We start from the raw sequence: 24,631 nt of genomic DNA on the forward strand, positions 1-24,631 counted from the left end.
TTGTTTCTTTAAAGAATTACCACACCTCGGATGATCGGGTTCAGATTTTTCGGGATAAGGTTTAAGATTTCATCATCAACGAAATTGAGGACGAAAGTAAACATTGTGATGCATACAGTAAACACACTCCAGAGGAGTAAATGTATTTACGGTATGTAATCCTAGACACAACTAACTGACCAGCAGAAATTATTTTCCAAGACTGCATTTTTTGGGAGTTGGGGACTTTGTGTTTATTGCCATGGCAACCTGTTTAGGATTGGTTATGTGATAGTTCTCCCTGTGCTTGGTGGGTTTCCCTTCCGTACTCCGGTTCCCTCCCACAGTCCAAAGACATGCAGATTTGTCTGACTGGCATTCCCAAGTTGCCTGTAGTGTGTAAATTAGTGTGTGCGCCCTGTGATGGCTTTGCTCTCTATCCAGGATGTAACCTGCCTTGTGCCCGAAGTCTCCGGTGATAGGTTTCAGGCTTCCCATGACCCTTTACAGGGGAAAGCGGTAAAAAAAATGAATACATGAGTGAATAAATGAAAAATCTACCTGCATATAAAATCAGCCAAAGAGTCCTGGTAAATGTTCCAGAGAATCTATGCCGACATACGAAGCATTTTGGCAGCTAATGGTGGTCCAAATATTTGAAAGAACATTTTGTTCTTTAAAGGTTCAATATTCCAATGCATTTTCCATACCTTAAATCAAACTCTCTTTGTTTCACCCCTCCTCTGAACATGCCATTTTAGTGTCTATGTAAATGAGCCACTGCTAAGCCCCGCCTCACCAACAAACATCAGAGCTGAACTCATCTGGGAGCCCGGGGAGGGTGTGTCTTATATGAGGTCACATTAGGGGAAAAAAATTATTGCTGTTTTTTTTTTTTAACGTCTTAAAATGACTAAAAATTAATTTTATATAAAATGTCCTTTTAAAACAAGTGTTTTTTTTTTTTGTTTCCTCGATGCCTAACTGTCGGTATTGAACAACAACATCTATTTGGTGCAATAAATATTGAAGTCCTTATTATGTTTTGTAATGTAGATTTTTATCCTTTGTGACTTTTGTGTATCCCTACCCTTATTATTCTCATCTGTTTCCTATCAGAACCTTACAGTCCTGCCGTATGGGTGATGATGTTCGTCATGTGCCTGTCTGTGGTGGCCGTAACCGTTTTTATCTTTGAGTTTTTCAGCCCTGTCGGATACAACCGAAGCCTGCAAAGTGGAAAACGTAAGTGATTTTTTTTTTTTTTTTGCCTTAGGCACATCTAAAAATGAAATCAGCAGCGCATAACTTACTGCTTATTACTAGACTAAAATATGCAGTCAATTTTTATAATGTTCTAAATCGCCAGAGCATGTCTGATTGTTGCTCATACACCATTTGTGTCGTCTTTTCCCCGCACTCCAGTCAGCCCCAAGATGTCCTAATGGTTTTTATTTCTCTCTCAGTGGCGGGAGGATCGAAGTTTACTATAGGAAAATCTGTGTGGCTGCTGTGGGCTCTGGTCTTTAATAACTCAGTGCCTGTAGAAAACCCAAGAGGAACCACAAGTAAGATCATGGTGCTGGTTTGGGCTTTCTTCGCTGTTATCTTTTTGGCAAGCTACACTGCTAACCTGGCTGCCTTCATGATCCAAGAAGAGTACATTGACACGGTGTCTGGCCTCAGTGACAAGAAGGTAACTGAACCATACCAATATTAAAATTTTTTATAACAAATGAATACAGAATTTTGATTATACAACCCTAATTCCAATAAAGTTGGTCATCTGTATCATCAACTTGTACTTCATTAAAGAACAGTACAACACCACATTATTTGGTGATTTACCATATGCACTTATCTGTTTGTTGAAAATATGCACATATTTCCAATATGGTGGGTGCAACATTCTCCAAAAAGTTGGGACAAGGCTAATTAAGCACTAATAATGATGTTTTTAAGATCAATAGAACCTGGAACCTCCAGGATTCAGGTTCGATTCCCACCTTGGGGACTGTGTGCATAGAGTTTGCATGGTGGGTTTCAACTGGGTACTCCGCTTTCCTTCCATAGTCCAAAGACAAGCGAATTAGGCTATTTGACGTTCCTAAATTGGCCGGAATGTGAATGCATGTGTGAATGTTGACTGGAGGTCCTACCACGGTTTTAAAGTTATGGTTTAGTTATGGACACCACATAACTTTAGTGGTCACCATTGGCCTCCACTGGTCTCCACGGTCATTAGTTGAACTAAGGAGGTTCCTTGATAGATGGACAATGTGTTAAGATTACGTCTTGTATAATTACAAGATGTTGAGGAAACCGGTGATGTTAAACAGGTGAATCAATTATAATACAGAATATAATAGCGATTGGGGAGGAAATGATATACCATAATCCTTTTGTGTGGCAATTCATGTATTGCCACACTGAATCCAAACTTAATTAAAAAAATTATACTAGTACATTTAAGGTGGTAAAATGATGCCATTCCTCTATAATCCAACAGGGGGTGCAGTCCAAATCATTCACACATCACAGCATCCTGTAATATTTTTTTCGAATTGTGTTTGAATTTGAGAGAAAAAAAAAAAGTAATATCAAATTGGGATATTTATAAAACTGTGATAACTAAAATTGTGATACTAACTGATAGAGATCCTTAATTGCAATAAAAACCTAATCTGCTCCTGGATATTACTATGATACCATACACAAAATGACCAAGACATTCAAGGAAACTTGTCAAATCTTGATGCGTAAAGGGCATGGCCGCAAAACACTTCTGAAAGCGTGTGATCAGACATCACTGTCTTAGAACCTGTCATGTACAGTATCTTTAGTGGATGTTATAATAAGGGCTCAGGGACACTTTGGTAAACCTTTGTCCATTACCACCTTTTGTCGCTGCTTTTATAAATGCAACTTAAGGCTTAAGGGGGCCATATATCAATACTGTCTAGAAGTGCCAAAGACGTCTCTGGGGTTGGTCTCATCTGACATCAACATTTTATATAGTCTTTTGAAAAAACAGCAATTGTGTTCTCTGGACCAAAGAGTAAAAGGACCATACAAGCTGTTATCAGCATTAGGTCCAAAAGCCAGCATCAGGCATGTTGGGGAATTGTGCCAGTGCCCGTAGCACTGTGTTCCAAAAATGAATTTTTTTTCATTCACCATCTTTATATTAGACATCCCTGAGAAACCCAGGTGCTAGACTAGTCTGTCTGCAGTCGTGTCCTGTCTCCAATTGCAGATGTGTAGTGCATTATGGAGCAAAGACCCCATGCATTTTTTGTATAGCTGAAGAGCTGCATAATGGAAGAATAAGGAAAATCCCACTAACTGGTGTCTTCAGTGTCCAAAAGCTTAAAAAAGGTTATTAATAGAAATGGTAATGTTACATAATGGTTAACAGTCGAGCATCTTAAATTTTTGAAATGAATTTGTAAACAATGTGGTGTTCAATACAGTGCACTTTACAGATCCTCCTTTTTCTAGATTACTATTCGCCTTCTTGACGCATCTTTGGAATCAGGGTTGTATATTTTGGAGGTACACTAAGAATTGTGCCTACATATCAATGACATGATTGGTACACTAGTAGACTATATACTGTAGAATGGTATCGCCCATTTGTGACCAATTAAATTGCCATTTCTGTTTTCAGAACAGAACGTACTGTAGTATAAAGTAAAAGAGCAAAACCTATGAGCTGCTCTGCTTTAACGTCTCAGTGAGTTGATTGCTCTGGGTTGCATGTATTCTTTCATGCCTAAAGTAGGGACGAGATGATGTTTGACATATCTAAGCTGGCGTGTGACAAATGAGTACAAATTTCCTACCAATTCCAAACTGACAACCCTGATACAGTGCTGACTGTGAATTACTATAACAGGACAGTCAGCGTGACTCACAGTGCTTCAAGAACATCATGTTGTAGAGTCGCTTTTTGTTCCTTTTTCTTATTAATAATAACTCATATGTACTGTAGCAAAAAGCGTATGCACTCAATCCTTTCAATTAGCATAAACAGTCAAATAGATCTCATGCTGATTCTGAATACAGGCACCCCACCAGGATGCATGTTAGGCCCACTTCTGAACTCCCTGTTTACCAGTGTTAATTTCATCAACGAAAAAGATGAGGAAAATATTCGTTGACGACTTAGTTTTCCATGACAAAGATGGGAAAATAAAAAGCAGAGACAAAATAAAAAGCAATCTATGAAAACCAGATGATGAAACTCTGATTAAATGTTTGTTGGTAAATAAACGCTAAATGTAAATGACTGATAAATGGATAAATTATTTAATTGATCTTTTTGTCCAATAAGAAACTGCAGTAGCATATCTTATGATTGTGTGTTAAAAAATATGTTATGTACCCACTGGCATCAAAAACAAACCTCTCGTTACTGGCTATGGCTCTCCCTGCACTTTGAAAAAAAGGAGATATGATTTACAGTATGAGATAACTTCATCCAAGTTGCTGCAGTAAACAAAACTAGAAAAAAAAAAACATTAAAATATTAGTTGGAAAAACTAATGTGAAGAAGCAGCTGCTCAAAAATGAACGAAACTTTTTTTTATAGTTTAAAGTTAACATTAAGATTTATATAACAGTTATGCAGAATGTGATCAGTGTTGGATTAATACAGTTTACTTTCAGATGTGTAGTATTACTGTATTTACCCATGACCTTGCATAGTAATGTTATCAACTGCCGGCACATAAGGCTAGCTTATTATGATCACTAATGTTAGCTACTACTAAATTGGTAGGATTAGTTTAATATTAGGCTGCGTTTTTGTTTACCTTGATAACAGTTAACCCTGGTTTAGAAACAATGTTTGAATTAGGTCAAAGTGAATGCTATTGCTATTACAAACTTTGTAGACTGCAATTCTAATTGAACGGACTTAACGGTATGAAGCCACTTTAACTCAGGCAGTAATGAGTGAGGTCATTCATTCTGACATCGTACATCTACCGAAGAAGAGGGTTTCGCGTAAGTCTGTTATCGGAAATCTGTAAATCTCCTGATTTACAATGCACCGCAATCACTGTAGCTTCCTTAACTTCCTGTTCTTGTAGCACTATTTGCAATTACACCAGTTATACAAATTACCCTACAGTCACAGTAAAACCACGTTGTTTATAGCCTATGCACGCCACTGTAACTATTTATAGGACAATTTACAAATCATTTGAGTGGACTTGTCACCTGAGATTAAAATATATGGATAAAAATGTGACCTAATAGTATGTGATTTAATTCTTGTTGTAATATTAAATGCAAAATAAATTTTATGCTGTATTTTCCGAAAGTTAGTAGGCATTAATAAAATTAGGGTAAAATTTTAGTTCAAAATAAACTACAACTAACAGACTTGAAGAAATACTAAATCTATTGTGTAACCTTAGTTACGCACACTAACTTTCATTAAATTTATTTTGTATTTAATACAAACAACAATTAAATCACATACTGTAAATTAACACTGCTTTTTAGGCACAAAGACAGCTCAAAGAACATCCTGACGTTTGCTCATAATGCAGTTGTCTCAGAGCTCATCATCATCATCATCATCCTTATCATCATCAGTGATGATAGTCTACATGGATTACACTGGTAGCAAAACTAAGGATGGAGTCATGGATTTTAGGACAGCGCAGAAGGGAGAACATCAGAGCTGAGCACTTTAATTGATTATGCAATTTGAATGAGTAAATTAACTGAATAGATGGATCAGTTTTTTTATTCAGGATCAATTTACAGCTTGTAAATTATTGAGGCTATACTAAATTTTAAATGTTTAATGGTCTAAAATGGACAAAATTCTTAAAACTATACCACATTCGTTGCAGAAAATCCAAACCGCTTCCAACTTTCGCAAATACTCATGTTTTGCGAGAGTATCGTTTCTTTTAAGTTCATGGGTTGTTGGTGCAGTATAGCCAGCCACTGGACTGGAGTGTGGAACATAGGTTTGATAGGGTAAAAAATAAATTATTGCTTTTTACAAATCCAGACATAACAAACATTTCGTTCATACTTCACATCCTGTAAGAAATATAGCTGTAGCTAACAATAAACAGTAGTGCAATTGAAATTAAATAGCTAAAAGTTGAATTGAACTGAATCAACAGTCTACATATAAATCACAGTTTGCGCCCTTATATAGCAACCCTGGTATGGGTAGAGTAACCAACTTCAAGTTCCTGTCATGTACCACCAAATCCTCCAGAGACGTCACTTCCTATAGAATCTGTCACTTTAAGCATGCTAAATATTCCATTGTCTCTGGCATACTGTGCTTTTGACAAATAAAATGACTGTGTCTAATATATATATACATTTTCCCTCTTCCTGGTGGCGGTTGTCATAGCAACAGGCTAAGAGGTCACCCCAGACTAGCCATAGATTCAAGCTTCTTCACAGTATTCTCTTCTAACTCAGCTATGCAGTCTAATCTCTTCAGCAGGCTATGGGTCTGCCCCAGTATTAATATTCATTTAAATGTGCCTGTAGCAGGAGCTGACCAGAGGGCATCGTTACAAAGTAACCCGAAACAAACTTAACCGGATCCTCTTCGTTTAAATGAGCAGCTCATCTACTTCAAACTTCCTTTGAATGGCCAACCCTTCACCCTCTTTATTCATAAAGAGTAAAGCCAAAACCCTTTGGAGAAGCTTCACATTTCCAACCTGTAACTATGATCGTATTCTTTTGGTCACTACAGACCACTTTTACTTTTTGCTTTACCAGCACTCATGAATAAGATTCCAGGGAACTTAAACTACTGTTTGAGGTTAGGATCCATCACCTGACCTGAAGAAAACATTCCATTATTCCCCTGGAGAGAATCATGGCCTTGGATTTTTGTCCCAGCTGGTTGCCTCTCAACAGCAAAACGTTCAGGTTCTTTTTGAAGGTCAAATTCTATCAAGGAACATCATCTGGAAAATACTGAAAAACTCTACAACATTCGCTGTGTCTTGATTATCTGTCCTTGACAACCAAAACAGTAATGGGACAAGACACATCATGGATGGTGTCTGACAGCCATCTTAAACGGTTTCAACTTAACGTCAAGAAGGCGGACACCACCAGATTGCACAAAGTAATGGAGCACAAAACAAATGTCAAGGCACAACATCAAAGGCTGTCTCTAATGCCACAAAACACGTGGGCTCGTTTGGCATACTCCCATCAGATGAAGTCTCCTTTATGGTGTTCTGGCATAAATTGGTCCCAAAGTAAAGTGACCACTATTCCAGTTCAAATGATAAGATAATCCCATCCTTGTTTAGTGCTAGCTCTAGCTGAATATCATACACCTGCTAAAACAAGGAGATTTTATTAGCCACCATAGTAATCTCAGTCATAGTGATAGACTAGAAAACAGCAAAGATGTCTGCCACTTCCCCTCAAAGGGAAGTCCCCTGGATGCTAGTGTTTGACCAGGTATTAAGATTTAAAACTAACACCTTTTATTAATATTATTGATTCTATGTGGATCAGATGATTTTACGACTGCCTTATAAATAATAAACATGTTTGAAAAATGTATACTGATTAGTCATAACAATAAAACCTTTAACATTGAAACCACCTAGGTTTTGGGCTCCCTTTGTGTCACTGGGGCGGCTCTGGCCCCTCATGCTGGTGCTTCGTAGGGCCTTTGGGAATTTGCTTTGGTATCCCAGGAAGTTTGCAGCAGCAAAGCGGGTCCTTTGTTTAGTAATTTTGGGGATTCCATGGATTGTACTTGTTTGTCGGTTTGGGATCTTGGGATTTTGGGGGCCAGGGGGGCGACCTTGGACTCTTTGACTGCTTTGATGCACTGGGTGCTCTGGTTCCCTTCTATCATAACCAGCATTGACTTGTTTCCTGTGATATGTGCTGCATTGACCTTTCTGTGGAATCGGACCACAGAGACTGGCCTTTGGTCCCCGCAGGTGCCCATGTTCCTGTCACCTGTTTACTGCCGTATTGGTGATAAGCATTGTTCAGTTCAAATAGTAATGGTGTTGTGACTGACTGATTGGTGTAATTTGACCAAAACATCATTAGCTTGAATAACAAATTAAATACGCACCCTGTTTTATTGTGGTAAAAAATAAAATCCCTTTTTTTTTTTGTCATTTTGTCAGGAATACCAGTCATAGATTGTGCCATATATGTCTGTTCAGCATTCCTCATGTTTTTCCCTTCTAGTTCCAGCAGCCGACGGAGCAGTACCCTCCCCTTCGCTTTGGAACCGTCCCAAATGGCAGTACAGAGGAGAATATTCGCAGCAACTACCCTAACATGCATCAATTTATGGTGCGCAACAACCAGAGAGGAGTCGAGGAGGCCATTGAAAACCTCAAGACTGGGTGAGTAGATGAGATCCTTTTGACAATAACATGAACTACTATAGTCTTTACTTAAGCCTTTACTTCTATACTAAGCTAAATTATATATTCTTATTTTCAGTGGTCGATCCTGTGTAAGTAGATGCAAAAGCTGTGTTGGATAAAAAGAAAATCTACTGTATCAGTTCAATTTTATCTTTAGGCACAGCTTCTGAAACCATAAAGCTGACTAAAGGAGTCGTGGAAAATAAAGATTTCCTTTTAATGTAGCAGGACAGACAGATGTGGGTTACAGCATGGATCAGAGCATAGCCATTAATTATTTTGTCGGCTGTCGGATTCTGTCTGTCTCAGAGTGGGTGTGAAAGCTGACTTCCACCCTTTGTGTGAAGGCACCGGAAACATCACAATTACACTGAAATTGCTACTTTACGAAACACCATTTTCTAACAAATAGACTTTTTTGGTTTGAAGCGATATTTGCTTAGCTAACCTTAGCAAAGAGAAAGAGGATTGTATTTGTATTTGTAATTTCAATTTGTTGAAGTACAAAAGTTGTACAAGAGGTAGGAGTAATAAAGAAATATATATTTTTTTTAAAAGCCTTTCTGATTTTTTCTTGTTTAACATATATTTAAATTTGGTATATGTGTGTATTTGCAACATGGACTGTATGGAAACTGTCCAAACACGCCTACGTACTTACCTTAGTTACCACAAGTTAGCTAGCTTACAGTAGTTTTAGCTTAGCTAAAATGATGAGGTGGCTAATTTCAATTTCTATGATAAGGTCACCTTGCATTTAATTGAATGCTGTAATCTAAACCTTACACGTCATCCCGTATCCACTAAAAAGGTTCCAGTTCAACTACGATTCCAGATAGCGGTTTAGCTAAAGTGGTGCCTAGCAGACAGCTAGCAGTTTGATACCTGCAATGCAGCTGTGACTCAAATTGGTCACGTGCTTCATTATGTATCATTTTAAGATAAGATAAGATATACTTACATTGGGAAAATTCCTACCTCAGAGCAGCAAAGAAAAATGTGCAAACATAAAGTAGGGACTGTACAGTGTATAATACGGTGACCCTGAAGTGCAAAACAAATTAACAAAACTGAATACAAAAAAACTAAACTGAAAACAAAATAACAAATTAAAAACCAAATTAACAAAATGGAAAACAAAGTAACTAATTTAAAAACAAAATATCAAAACCAAAAAAACTAAATAACAAAACCCAAAACTAATTTGTTATTTTGTTTTGGATTTTGTTATTTTGTTTTCAGATTTGTTAATTTGGTTTTGAATTTGTTCATTTGTTTTCCGTTTTGTTAATTTGTATTGCACTTCTTGGCCAATCAGATACAAACCGGAAAAGGTAGGTATAGTTTGCGAATGAAATTCTGATTGGACGAGACATCTGTCACTCAAGATATACAGGAAGTACTGTAGTAGCGGTAGATTCGTGTGTGTATGAATGTGCAAACATGTACTGTCTTTATTGTTTACATATCCTAAATATGGCGTTCTTACGGTGGCCTTAAAGTCAGTTTTGTTTTTTTGTTTTTTTGCACTTCACGGCCACCGTAGTTTAAAGTGAAGCAGAACACACAAGAAACAAAGATAGAGAAACAAGTTCCTGCTTTCTGTATATATTAAGTGACAGAAGTCTCGTCCAATCAGCGGAAAGAATTTCATTCGCAAACTATACCTATCTTTTCCGGTTTGTATCTTACTGGCTGAGAAGTGCAATACAAATTAACAAAACGGAAACTAAAATAACATATTCAAAACCAAATTAACAAATCCAAAAACAAAAAAACTAAACCCAAAAAAAAAAAAAAAACACATTAATAATAAAATAACAAATTAGTTTTGGGTTTTGTTATTTTGTTTTGGGTTTTGATATTTTGTTTTTGAAATAGTTATTTTGTTCTCCGTTTTTTTTTTTATTTGGGTTTTTAATTTGTTATTTTGTTTTGGGTTTTGTTGTTTTGTTTTTGTTTGTTGCAGGACCTAAGATTTTTTTTCTTTCCAACAAACACACCTTTAATTTGACCACGCTTGGAAATGATGCAGCAACCATACACTAAGAAAGATCGGATCACTTTTTTTATATTGCCAAGCTCTCTAAACTTTTACCGATGAATTTTACACCACTTTTTATTGCTTTCTGCTTACAGCAAATTGGATGCCTTTATCTACGATGCAGCTGTTTTAAACTACATGGCGCGGAAAGACGAGGGCTGTAAAGTGATGACCATTGGTTCGGGGAAGGTGTTTGCTACTACAGGATATGGCATCGCCCTGCACAAGAACTCGCGCTGGAAACGACCGCTCGACCTTGCTTTGCTGCAACTGGTGGGAGATGGTAAGACTATTAGAGGTCAATTAATTTAGCTAAAAAAAAAAAAAGAGTGTTTTTTACGTAGCTTGTTCACACTGGATTCCGGTTAGTTATGGCAGTGGAACCTATTTTAGGTGATACAAGATTTGAAAAGAGCAAACAAACTTTGTGAAAATATGAGATGTCGGGTATTTCTGTTGTCAGACGGTGACAGTTCCAAGTTAGGAGAGTTTATTTTAAAACAAGATCAAGGCAGAATCGAGGTAAAACATAAAGGCATAGAGTAAACCCAAGAAGCGGAATTGCAGTCGTAACCAGAAACACTGGTTTCTGACAGAACAGTAAGCCTTGACACTGCAGGTACGAGACACTGAGTGTAGACTTTACCCATGTGTGGTAGTGAAGAGAGTATTGAGATTCAACCAATGCCACGGTTAAATTGAGTGTACATGATTGCTAATCAGGCGAGCGTGAATATGATGATGAGTGTGTGAGTCAGGAGCTGTACGGCAGCAGCGCCGATTCCATTGTTGAAGTGACAGAACAACAGTGCATTTTGAAAGCTTGTTCATTTCGTTCACTTTGCAGTCCCTGATAGGAGAAGACACAGGTATTGCACAGGCATTACGTTCGTCTAGACATAATACATAAAATAATAGACAAGATTCTACATTTTAATTGATGCCAGAGGATAGAGATCCTGTTGATAAGTGATGTAACACTTACTCATTCTCTGTCTATACTGCTTAATCTTGTATTTAGGGTGTCAGGAGACTTAGCGCACGCGGTGGGGTACACCCTAGACAGGGTCCCAATGGAACCTGGCCAGGAATCGAGCCCGGACCTTGGGGGTGCAAGGCGACAGCGCTAACCACTAAGCCACTGTGCCGCCCACTGATGTAACACCAGTTATATAAATATATTTTACATTCTCTTTCGTTTAGAAATAAGTCTATCTGCTCATGATTGCATATTGCCTTAGTCCAGCCACATCGCATTTCATTCTGCGTATTAATTTATTTCTATGACTATCCGTCCAACGCCATGCATCAACGCTACAAATGTGTTTGTATCAAAGCTAGACGAAGGCTCAAAGCCCTTAATAACAACCTCCCAGATCACAACCTCACAACAAACTGTGAAATCTTTACTGGCACTCTTAACAAGAAATCGGGTTAGACTGCCATGCCTGGCTTCACCTTGCCTCCTTTCATCTAGCAGCTTGCTAGTGAGAGACTCCCAACAGTGTTTGGCAAGCTGAGATCAAAGGAGCACACAGCAGTGTTCTTTGGTGATCTGTTGTTTTCGCTTTAGTCACCCACTAGCAACTGATCACTAATAATGATTATTAAAGTGCTTTATTCCCATCCCAAACGGAAAGGTGCTAAATCATATTTTAATGAATTTTGTTTCTTATAGAGAATAATGCAAAAATGATATGAGGTACTTTATTATATTAGAGTACTATTATATAATTTATTATATGTATATATTATTAATCTGCCAATAATTACAAATAATAATAATAATATTTACAAAACATAATACATATGTGTTTACACATGAAAACAAACTGTTCCATTCCTTATTAGGTCAGGATTAGGGACTGTTATAGCACAAAATCCTTTGATCCATTTGTATTTGACTATTAAAATGTTATATTAAGAAGCATTTCCGGTGATAACAGAATAAAAAAATGTAAAGTGTTGACCCTATATTTATGACTTACCCTGATTAGCTTAAGTTAATCCTTGTTTCTGTAATGCAAATGCCTATGTGCTGTGTACAATTGAGTAGAAGCAATTAAATGCTGTCTAAAATGTACAAGGGGTGTTCAAGTCAAACCGGGACTTGTGATGGAATTATGGAGTCGTAAAACTGATTGACATTTAAAGGAAACTATAAAGACAGTATGGTCATGAGACTCTTAGCTGCAGTAAAGCATGTGAATGTTGCAAACGTTTTAAAGAAGGCCGTACTTCCATGAGTGACGATGGTGGTTTAGAGCCCACTGCTGATGCTTGATGCAGAGACGCGTCTGTCTGTGGGAACTGTACACATCATTCACCAACAGCACGTTGCAGGAGCTTGGCCTATAGTTATTGCCACATCCTCCGTATAGTCCTGACCTGGCTCCAAGCCATTTCCGCCATTCAAGGAGTTCCTGGGAGGCCAGTGCTTTTTAGGTGAAGCGCGCAGTCTGATCATGGCTCTGGTGTACTAAGAAAACCTTCTACCTTGATTGTATCCAAGGACTAGTGAAACACTGGGATAAGTGCAATATGGTAGCAGTGGATTCCTGTATACAGAGAAATAAAGGGAGCTTTTATTCTCATAACTGTGTTCTGTTATTCTGCCAGATCAAATGTACTGTATCTGTGTGACTTGGGATTTCTTGTTTGGCAAATGAATGCATCCATGTACAGTACTATCCACATCCCCCAGATGATCCGCTGGTTGTTATCAGTGATAGTATAGCCTTGGAAGAGTCAGTTGCATACAGTGGTAGGACTTTTTCTCAATATGCCAAGTATGTGCATAGATTTTTTAAATAATGTCTACTAACAAATTATATAACAAATTGTTAACAAGGGGTACAAAAACAGAATGAAAAGCAGAAAAGTGTAACAATCCTTCAGGAATCTGTTTATTAGATATACTGTACTTACTGTATGAGTGGACTATGGGATCAACTAGGGTCCTAAATTTAATTGTTATAAAATCACACCACAAGTCATACTAAAAAAACGATTTAAAAACAGTTGTGTTCATCATCGCTTGTTAAAAAAAAATACATTTTTTTTTGTATTTTATTTAATTTTTAATTTTTTTTATTTAATTTTTTTTTTACATGAAATTAAGGCAAGCAGTGGAGTGGTGGCTCAGGCGACTAAGACTTTAGGTTGTTAGTTTGGGGAATCTAAGGGATCCAGGCTGGAGCCCTGTTGTCTGTGGTTAATGCCACATCTCATACTACCTAGAACCCATGAGGTGCCAGTACCTATCCCAGATTAAAAAAAGCAAGGATTGCATCAGGAAGGGCATCCGGCATAAAAAAAACACAGTGCCAAAGTTGGCTGCTCCCTTTAAGGGGTCTGCGGATGGTCTGCTGGGGCGACCCATTGAAGGGAGCACCCAAAAGAAAGTTCCGTGAAATAACGCAGTTAATTAAGCAATAATGAGTATCCCAAGGTTTAGGCCAGTGAAGACTCATGAAACAATGTCAATTTTGCCCTTTACAATAAATGTAATAAATGTGTGACTTACTTCATGTTATCATGGTTCCCTTTGCATGTTTAGTTGTTTCATGTTTTATTTCTGCTTTTAGTTAATGAACAAACTTACAGTACAAGTAACCTAGGGCCAATTTACTCATTTATTCTTTTCGAATTGAAAATTTTTACACCGCCTGGCCAAAAAAAAAAAAAAAAAAAAGTTATTAAAATTTTATTGAATGACCTTTAGCATCGATCATTGTCCTACATTTACCTTGTCATTGTTTCAACAACCTAAGGCAAAGTCATAACATATTATTTCAGTAATATCAAAAAAATAATTTTTTTTATATTATTTTTCTTTTAGTTTTTTTATTGGAGCCCAGGGAGTCTAACTAATACATGCAAATGATTCCTCATGCTCCCAGAATCACTCTTTTACAATTCAAATCTTGGAAAGTCCCTTCTTACCTTGACGCTTCCAACCCTCTGGAATAGGGTTAGTGTGGACCCATCAGACCACATGATTTTTTAAACCCAATCTTTATGCTTTCTAGCAACCTGAAGTCCTTTTATTCTGATTATTCTTACTAACAAGTCATTTTTTTATGGCCATACATCTGTTTAGTCTTAATCCTGCGAGTTCTGGAAATACTGCTTTCTATGTTTGATACAGGGCATGAATTTGACCCTCCTAAAACACAAAAACATATTTTCCATGAGCAGGAGATACAGAAATGAAATGCTCACTGCATCAGTTAGGGTTTACACAATTTTTAAAAGCTGAAACATATTAAATACTGCCGTAATTATCCAATCAATGCCTCTGAAATATTTGCTTATTACATCCCAAATTTGATATTTTGGCTGGGAAGTGTACCATCTTAAAAGAACATTTTTAAATAGAAAGGTTTAAATGCATATAACATATCTTCTGCCAGTGCTTCTGTCTTGTCAGTATTCTTTATGTTGACATTTTCTTATTTTTCTTTCTCTGATGAATGAACTATTGGCTATTATCGGTCATCAGTCAGGAGCTTTCATCTTCAAAACACTGTCTGTCTTACAATATTGTAGAAACCAGTCTATTTCAGATGTTCATGAAAGCTGTTATTATCGTCATTCATCCTTTTTTTCTGCCACATGGACTTACTTTTCTTTTCCTGTTTTTCCTGTTTTCTCCATTACACACTTTTTATTCTTCAAGTCAAGGATGATGTAAGGCAGAAATCTTAGCTGGTTCAAATCCTTTTTTAACGCTTATCTTTTAATTTATAAGTGATTTGATTTCCCCCAAAAAAATACATCTTTATCCCTGTTCCTAACCTTTTATTCATTTATTATTTGTTCTTTCTTACTCAAATCCGAGACAATTCTGGTTATTTTCTTATCTATTTTATTTGTTTGTTATTTCTCCAGATGAAATTGACATGCTTGAACGCCTCTGGCTTTCTGGGATTTGTCATAATGATAAGATTGAGGTGATGAGTTCCAAACTCGACATCGATAATATGGCAGGAGTCTTCTACATGTTATTGGTGGCAATGGGTCTAAGCCTTTTGGTTTTTGCCTGGGAACACCTGGTTTACTGGAAGCTCCGCCATTGCTTGGGTCGTTCAAAGGGACTGGATTTCCTGCTGGCTTTTAGTCGGGTGAGTAACTAAAGTTTTGACATTATTATATTATCGTTATAGATATGTATATACAGTAATAGCTTTTAAAAAATCTGCCTAATATTGTGTAGGCCCCCTTTATTCCCTAAAGCTCTGACCAATCAATGCATGGACTCCAGAAGATTTCTGAAGGTGTTTTGTGGCAGCAAGACATAAGCAGCAGATCCTTTAAGTCCTGTAAATTGAGAAGTGCAGCCTCCTTGCATCAGAATTGTCTTCTATGATGTCCCACAGATGCTCTATCAAAATGAGATCTGGGGAATTTGGAGGTCAAGTCAACACCTTGAACACCTTGCCATCCTTTTAAACAATTTTTGCAGTATGGCAGGGTTGTTGTTGCCATAAAAATATGTACTTGGTCTATACCAATGTTTATGTTGGTTGTACAGTGCAACCAAAAAGTATTCACAGCGCATCAATTTTTCCACATTTTGTTATGTCACAGCCTTATTCTAATATAGATTCAATAATTTTTTTACCTTAGAATTCTACATACAACACCCCATAATGACAACATGAAAAAGGTTAACTTGAGACTTTTGCAAGTTTATTAAAAATAAAAAAATGGAGAAGGCACATGTACATAAGTATTTACAGCCTTTGCCATGAAGCTCAAAATTGAGCTCAGGCGCATCCTGTTTCCCCTGATCATCCTTGAGATGTTTCTGCAGCTTAATTGGAGGCCACCTGTGGTAAATTCAGTTGATTGGACATGATTTGGAAAGGCACACACCTGTCTATATAGGGTCCCACAGTTGACAGTTCATGTCAGAGCACAAACCAAGCATGAAGTCAAAGGAATTGTCTGTAGACCTCCGAGACAGGATTGTCTCGAGGCACAAATCTGGGCAAGGTTACAGAATTTTTTTTGCTGCTTTGAAGGTCCCAATGAGCACAGTGAGCCTCCATTATCTGTAAGTGGAAGAAGTTCAAAACCATCAGGACTCTTCCTAGATCTGGCTGGCCATCAAAACTGAGCGATCGGGGAAGAAAGTGCCTTAGTCAGGGAGGTGACCAAGAACCTGATGGTCACTCTGTCAGAGCTCCAGAGGTCCTCTGTGGAGAGAGGAGAACCTTCCAGAAGGACAACCAACTTCGCAGCAATCCACCTTTGCAGCAATCCATTCAGGCCTATATGGTCTGCAGCAATCCATTCAGGCCAGACGGAAGCCACTCTTTAGTAAAAGACACAAGGCCAAAAAGCACCTGAAGGACTCTCAGACTATGAGAAACAAAATTCTCTGGTCTGATGAGACAAAGATTAAAACCAGGCACCGCTCATCACCAGGCCAATACCATTCCTACAGTGAATTATAGTCACGGCAGCATCATGCTGTGGGGATGTTTTTCAACGGCAGGAACTGGGAGACTAGTCAGGATAAATGAAAAGATGACTGCAGCAATGTACAGAGACATCCTGGATGAAAACCTGCTCCAGAGCGCTCTTGACCTCAGACTGGGGCGACGGTTCATCTTTCAGCAGCACAACCACCCCAAGCACTTAGCCAAGTTTTTAAAGGAGTGGCTTTAGGGCACTTTGTGAATGTCCTTGAGCACCCAGCCAGAGACCAGACTTGAATCTGATTAAACATCTCTGAAGAGATCATAAAATGGCTGTGCACCGACGCTTCCCATCCAACCTGATGGAGCTTGAGATGTGCTGCAAAGAGGAATGGGCGATACTGGCCAAGGATAGGTGTGCCAAGCTTGTGGCCTCATATTCAAAAAGACTTGAGGCTGTAATTGCTGCCAAAGGTGCATCGACAAGGTATTGAGCAAAGGCTGTGAATACTTATGTACATGTGAGTTCTCATTTTTTTTTTTAAATACATTTGCAAAAACCTCAAGTAAACCTTTTTCACGTTGTCATTATGGTGTGTTGTATGTAGAATTCTGAGGAAAAAATGAATAAGGCTGTAACATAACAAAATGTGGAAAAGGTGATGCGCTGTGAATACTTTCCAGGTGCACTGTAACAAAGTATGCCCTGATGTCAAAGTAACATCCCATAAATGCCAGGACCCAAAGTTTCCCATTTGAAAACTGCCCAGAGCATTACACTGCCTATTTCTGGCTTACACTCTTTATACAGTGCATGCTGGTGCCATCTTTTTCTCAGGTAATTGACTCACATGCACCTGGCCACCCACAAAATGTGAAAGAAAGACCAGGCCACCTTCTTTATTTGGCAATTATTCAAGACATTTTTGCTACAATAGCTCTAGTAAAACAACTCTAGCTCCTCTGTGGGATCAAATTAAATGGCTTTTCTTTATTGCCCATAGGCATCAATGAGCGTTGGATGCCCATGACCCTTTCTCTGGTTCACAAGTCCTTCCTTGGATCACTTTTGGTAGATACTAACCATTGCATACTGGGAGAACCCTATGAGACATGCAATTTTGGAGTTGCCCTGAAAGTATTTTGAAGTTGCTTTAAAGAAATTTGTATACATTGAAATTGAATACATTGAATCATGTTGATTATCCTAATAACATTTTAAAGAATCTTCTGCCAAATTATAGTGCCAGATCACACATGACACCTACAGATGTCTTGTGGAATTCATGCCTCAATTTGTCACAACTGGTTTGGCTGCACTACAGGGACCTACACAATATTAGCTCCACATAGTAGTAGATCAGAAAAAGGTAGAAGTTTATTTCTGTCCATGTACTCAACATGCAGTTTCATTGTTATGGAAATATTTCTAGTCAAATTGTACCTTTTGCAATCTTTTACAGGGAATGTACAGCTGTTGCAATTTTGAAGATGAAACAACCCCTGTAGGTAACCAAACACCACTTCCACAATACCATCCCGTCTCCACTATGCCCCCTCCTGCTCCGCCTCACATGGTCACTGCAAATGCAGCCAACTCTTCCATGACAATGGCACAACAACAGCAGCAGCAAAAACTTCACCAGCAACAGCAACAGCCAGTGTACAATGCCCTTCTTCCTGGGTCTCTGCCAACAGCTGGGCATTCTGGCATGGCTCTTGGGCCTTCAAACAGCCCAATTCTTGGAGCACCTATGCCATGCTCTACATTTTTACCTCGCCATGATCGGCGACTGGCTGTGGTGGATCGATGGGCGTGTCCAAAAACTGAAAAGACAAGTGCCATTAATAGTGGGATCACAGATATTGCACAGTTTCCACAAGGCATGCCTCCACAGTGGGCTGCTCTAGGAGGGGGAGATGGAAGTCTAGATGAATATAAAAGATACTATGGCCCAATAGATCCAGAGGGATTAGGAGTCTCTGGAGATCCACAAAGTCTCATTTCCCAGACTCCAAAATCAACACATCAAACAAAGCCTTTGGGAAACCCAAGGTTGCCACAAAAAAAGCCTTCTGGGCATTTACCCATAAACCCAGCTTTGCCTCATTCTTCTCCTCCACAGCAGTCTTTCTGGAGGAGAAGCAGTCTTTCAAAAAGAAAAGGCTCTGGGGGACCCCTGTATGAAAACATCCTTCCTCTGGGACGGAGAGGTGGGGGCAGGTATGGAGGGAGGGATGGACCAGGGAGGAGAAGTCGTCACCCGCCTCCTTTGCCTCTTCCTATGCCTCTTCCCTTCTCCCCTAACCAAGTCCCTCTATCACCCTCACCTTCTGTGCACTACATTTCCACCTCCTCTAGCACATCTAGCTCCTCTTCCACCTCCTCTTCTGTGTCAGTCTCCCGATCTAATTCTCCCTCCTACTCTTCTTCCTCATACTCATCATCACAAAGTTTTAAATACAGGGCAGGTGAAAGAGATGCATATGATGAGTTTGACACAGATGAGCTTACAGAGGAGTCTAGCCTTCTTCTCGGTAGAAGAAAAAGCCATTCGCACATGTCATCTCGGTCCCTGCCCTGCAGTCCACCTCCACCCATACCGCCACGCAAACCTTGCCCACAAAAGGCACAGATGAGAGACAATACCAGTAGCCAGCTGGCCCAACTTCAGGAATGGTGGGCTTCTTGGGGGGAAAAAGAGAGAGCTAGAAGAGCAGGTGGTGGGAGAGGTAAGGGCAAAGAAGAGAAACGATATTATAAAGAGAGAGAAAGGGAGAGAAGAAGAAGAAAGAAGGGTAGAAAGAAAAAGAAGAGGGTAGAGCGTGAGAGAGAACGAGAGCACAAAAGACATAAAGTAAAGAAGAAAAAGAAAAAAGATGGGAAATCCAGGAAAAGGGAGAAAGAAAAGCGATCTGGTCAAGAAGATGGTGAAATTGATGGTAAAGAGGTATTTGAAAAAGGGATAGAACAGAATCTGCCTTCCTACCCTGAACTTAGACGTAGCTCTTTCCAAAAGAAAAGTGAAAGCTCTGTGCGGAGTTATGACTGGGATATAAAAAGAGAAGGAGGAAGGAGAGAGGATGATAATCAAGTGGGTGGTAACGAAGAAGGAGCTAGGAGAAGAGAAAAGCACCACAGGAACCCTCAGTCCTATCACCATTCCAGGCCAAAGTCTAACAGTAAGCGCTATCCCACTTCAAGTAAATGCTCAACATCAGTTAAATTTTGGGGTAGTGGGAATGCACATTCTGAATCTCCATCTTCTTTTCTTCCTCTTTTTCCTCTTAACTATAAAAGAACACGGTCCTTTGGGTCTGAAAGAGAGGAACATGGAAAAGGAGGTGAGATTCGTCCCCTTTTAGGAAAGAACGGAAGAGGTAAGACCTACTCAAGAGAAGGCCTGACATTTCATGAATGGGATTCAGAAGAGGAGGAAGGGGAAGAATCAGAAGAGAGAGATAGAACTGAGGAACGAAGAAGACGAAGAAGAAGAGAGAGCAGAGTAATGGAATCAGAATCTGAAAGGGAGAGAGACAAAACTGTTGAGATCTATACAGATGATGAAGGTTCTTCAGGTGAATTTGGCAAGTTTGAGAGATACTGGGAAGGGCATGAAGGAAGGGCCGTTGGAGGCATTGGGGGTGGAGGCTGGTTTTTTGGCACTTATCCTGCTAGGGAGAGAGGGGGCAGTGTGAACAGTAGAGATGACCTTTTTTTGGCATTAGGAGGTGGAGAAGGAAGCTGTGGTTTTGGAGGTGGTTCAAGGTGGGGGTCAGGGGGTTTAGGATCAAATCAGTGGCCACAATCACCTTTGACTCCCCCACCCCCACGAAGATACTGGTCTGTAGACAAATTACCTGTAAAGACTGAAAAAAAGTCTAAAAAAAGATCACACGAGAAAAGTGAATGCCATACTGCCTGTTCCTGCCAGTCGCCCCACCACTATAAGTGGAACCGAGTGACCTCTCGTAGTCAAGAGGACCTGCTGCCTCACTGCCAAAGTTTCAGCAACATCAACCGGCCCAAACGGCAGTCCTCTAAACCAGACCAAGCTCAAGGCCAAGTAAAATCTGGAAGTCAGTCAAACCTCAGTGTTCATAGATCACAGCGGTCTGAGAGGTCCAGAGAATTATCATCACCTCAGACTCTACCGGCATCTTTGCCCGCCCCAATGGTCCCAGCTCTTCCTGCACCTCCGTCATCCTCCCACCCAGTTCACGTGCCACTACCTACCTCCTCCTCCTCTGTCTCATCGCCATCAGCCATTTCCTCAACAACTGGTGCCCTGCAGGCCTCTTCTATATCCTCCTCCAGTGCCAAGCTCCAGTACCAGAGACTGTGTTCAGTGCCACAGCCACAACGGTACCAATCACCACATCTTCCCTTCAAAACCAAGAGTTTGTGCTCACGTCGGGACTCTGCCCACTTTTCCAGTGTGGAGAGTGAGGTCTGAGGCATGTAATCAAAAAGAGACATCAGCAAACAGTCTGGGCCAATTTGGTTTTGTTGGCTCACAACAGTGAGGTGGGCCCCCTTCATTTCTTGCACAAGCCTCTGTTGTGCTACAGAAAGAAATGTGAATATAGGTATATCACATGTTGTGGCTTTCCTTTTTATATTGCATAAGAATGGTAATGCCTTTCTGAAAAACCTCTTTGTTACAGAGGAATATTTCAATGTGATTGGTTGTGCTTTTCTCGCTTTTAAGGGGCACTTGGGTGGAGGGGTTGAATATTCTGGATGAATGTGGTGTTTGACCGTTGTGGTGCTTGTGGACTCAGGTGTGACCCTTGGATCTCAAGGGGAGATTCAGAGGCAGAAACCTTTTAATAATCCCCAAAGTGTTCATTCTCCCCCCACCATTTAAGCTTCGATTTATGACATTTTTGTTGCATTTGTATTTCAAGGGATGCATTCATTATAAAACCGTAGCAGCTTTTGGTCCATCATTGGTCCCCCAATAACATACCCCCCTACCTCTGCAGAGTCACATCTAGCAATCTGTTTCACTTTTTTGAGTATTTATTTTCTGATCAGTGTATTGAAACTGAATGCCAAACTTGCAGTCATATCATATTTAGAGCTCATTGTTTTCCCTTAAGCAATACATAGTTCTCATCTATATATGTATGTATGTTGTGGTCGAGACTTTATTAAATAAGAGAACATAAGCACTGTGCAATATTATAGTGAGGGTACACACAGCATTTCAACTACCTAAAAAGTGGCAGCCCATCCCCTCACAACTGAATGTACATGTTGCCATGACAACGCAGTGTGCTGCAACCAAGAAACTAAGATCGTAGCGTTGTTTTTTTTGGGGGGGGTTAGGTGGCGGGTTTGGGGGAATCTTTGAGTCGATAATCCATTTCGAATGTTTTGGTTTTCAATTGTTTAAAGTGCAAAAATGAAATCGCTAGCCATATGGAGCGCTGTACCATCAATCAGATGTCAATGTTAGATTTAGAACAAGTCATTATCCAGATGGAGATAAGCAGGAGAGCACTGTTTACAGTTAAGCACTGTGTTTTTACATGTTTTTTCTAACTGCTCTGCTTTGTCACTTTACTAGTTGTTGTGATCCATACTTAAGTAGGTCATGCAGATTACAACGATTGTGAATAAAACCAGATACCAGTTTATGATTTTATCAAGAGGAAAAAAAATTGGCACTTTAAAAACAACAACAACAAAAAAAACGACTGATGATCTGGAACCCTGGAAGATCTGGAAGAAAAAAATATCCAATTTAGATTTTGCTTTTAGCTTTGTGATTGCTGTGACTGATCATAACTATTGATAAGGGCATCTGCACGTTGGCACAAGGACTGAGTCAAATATGAACTTAATTGTTTTATTAGTTCCAGATTATTTTCAAAATCATGAAAATTCCAGGAGTAAATTCCAGACGTGAGAATTTTTATTTCACTCTTGCCAAAAGCTCAAGTAGTTTAGAAGCTTCTAAACATTTGAAACAAACATCCCACCAAAAGTTTGACTCATATTTGACCCAGTCCTGATCACAAACCAACGAGCTAATTTAGCTTTTTTTGTGCGTGCTTGTGACTGCATCTGAGCCATACTAAGCTTATCTATCGTATGCTGAGCTTTTCAAAACCGAACAGTACGAATTGGATCCTATTCTCATGTTAGTGAGGTGAATGAACAACGTCAAGATACTGTGCGCAAAAACCTTTGATGACTGTGATGTACAGAGAAGAGCACAGTAACGTTTATTTTAAAATCTTTAAAAGCCAGAATCGGTGACGTATTACTTGAATGTCACAAAATATCCACTAAATTCATATGTATTGTTTATCTTGACACTAAAATCGAACACTTGTCAGCTTATGTGTACATCCTTTTATTCCGATTTTGACTGTTGTGCAATACTTGTCTAGATTTCTTTATATATAGATGTACCTCATATATGTGTTTGTGAAGTTTAGATAGCAATAGAGAGCTATGTGTTCAGCATAACAGTCTAGCTGAAGACAAAAATATTAGTTTCACTCATGTCTTTTACCAGATTTAATGATAAAGATGTGCGATATATACATATATATATAACCCGTATATAACCCGCAAGAAAATGATTCAGATTTTTGTTCCATCTTATATTCACATAAACTCTGTAAACATTCAGTTATTATGGATTATGCTTTATGTCACGTTTTGTTGTTTTTTAGGATTATGTGAACGATTTTACGTTACTAATTAATCTGATCACTAATTAATCTTAAAAAGGCCTTTTTCTCTATTTGTCTCTTGTGTTGATAGTGTCTACTTTTTTACTGTTGTGACTAAGTCTATATATAAATTGCAGCATATATATATATATATATATATATATATATATATATATATATATTTCAGAGATAAGATATATATATGTTTATTCTATACATTTATTCTCTATAAATTTTGTCTTTTGTCTTCGTCTGTCCTCTTTTGTCTTACACTCACTGATATCAGAGACCAGTGTCCTACTGTGTTGCACAGCTGGCCATTGACCACTATGAGGAAAAAAGTTACAACCGATGCCGTGAATGTGTGTGTGTGTGTGTGTGTGTGTGTGTGCGTGTGTGCGTGTGTGTGTGTCCAGACGACCGTGTCACTGTAGTTCGGTTGTGATGGTGGGATATAAAATATTTTCTGAATAATAAAAAGGTTAAACTGGCTCCTTAATGAGCATCTGTGTTTGAGCCACAGGCTTTGCATTATGCAGTATGTTTCACAGGAAAGTGGCTTAGAAGCATATGTTGATTTAGATAAAGATCTGTGATTGTGTGTGTGTATGTGTGAATGTGTGTGTGTGTGTGTGTGTGTGTGTGTGCGCGTGTGCGCGTGTGTGTGTGTGTGTGTGTGTGTGTGTGTGTGTGTGTGAGCTATAGTGCATTTTACTGAACGTTCATACTGTATGCGCGCACACACACACACACACACACACACACACGCACACACGATGCTGCTCTGTATTACTGTATGATGTAGCTGAGCAGAGTCACTTTTGTTAAATGCCACTCTGTGCCAGGACGGCTGTGCCCCCGTGCTACTCAGTTGGATTCCTTGTGCCATTCCCCCTTTCCCTGGGGAAGCCACATGGGAGTGATGCGCTGGGCCACTTAATCTTGGAAGAATATACTATGCTGTGCTGCAAACAGTAACAGAATAAAAGATTTTAATACAATAAATGGCTGCCGTTTCATTTTTTTATTGCTGTGTTTGTGTGCAAGAGAGAAAAAGAGGGTTAATTTTCCCGCACTTG

General features: G+C 39.1%; 1 protein-coding gene across 1 annotated transcript in view; it reads left to right on the forward strand.

The window, feature by feature from the left end:
• grin2da (glutamate receptor, ionotropic, N-methyl D-aspartate 2D, a) overlaps positions 1-22,163 on the forward strand; it is a 148,784-nt gene extending 126,621 nt beyond the window's left edge. The window contains exons 10-15 of the mRNA XM_053489590.1: positions 1,099-1,224; positions 1,446-1,675; positions 8,203-8,363; positions 10,527-10,714; positions 15,325-15,557; positions 18,323-22,163. Coding sequence (XP_053345565.1) covers positions 1,099-1,224; positions 1,446-1,675; positions 8,203-8,363; positions 10,527-10,714; positions 15,325-15,557; positions 18,323-21,316 — 3,932 coding nt within the window. The 3' untranslated portion in view covers positions 21,317-22,163. The remainder of the gene's footprint in view (positions 1-1,098; positions 1,225-1,445; positions 1,676-8,202; positions 8,364-10,526; positions 10,715-15,324; positions 15,558-18,322) is intronic.
• Positions 22,164-24,631: the final 2,468 nt, after the last annotated feature.

The sequence above is a fragment of the Clarias gariepinus genome, chromosome 28, assembly GCF_024256425.1.
Source record: "Clarias gariepinus isolate MV-2021 ecotype Netherlands chromosome 28, CGAR_prim_01v2, whole genome shotgun sequence".
Taxonomy (NCBI): domain Eukaryota; kingdom Metazoa; phylum Chordata; class Actinopteri; order Siluriformes; family Clariidae; genus Clarias; species Clarias gariepinus.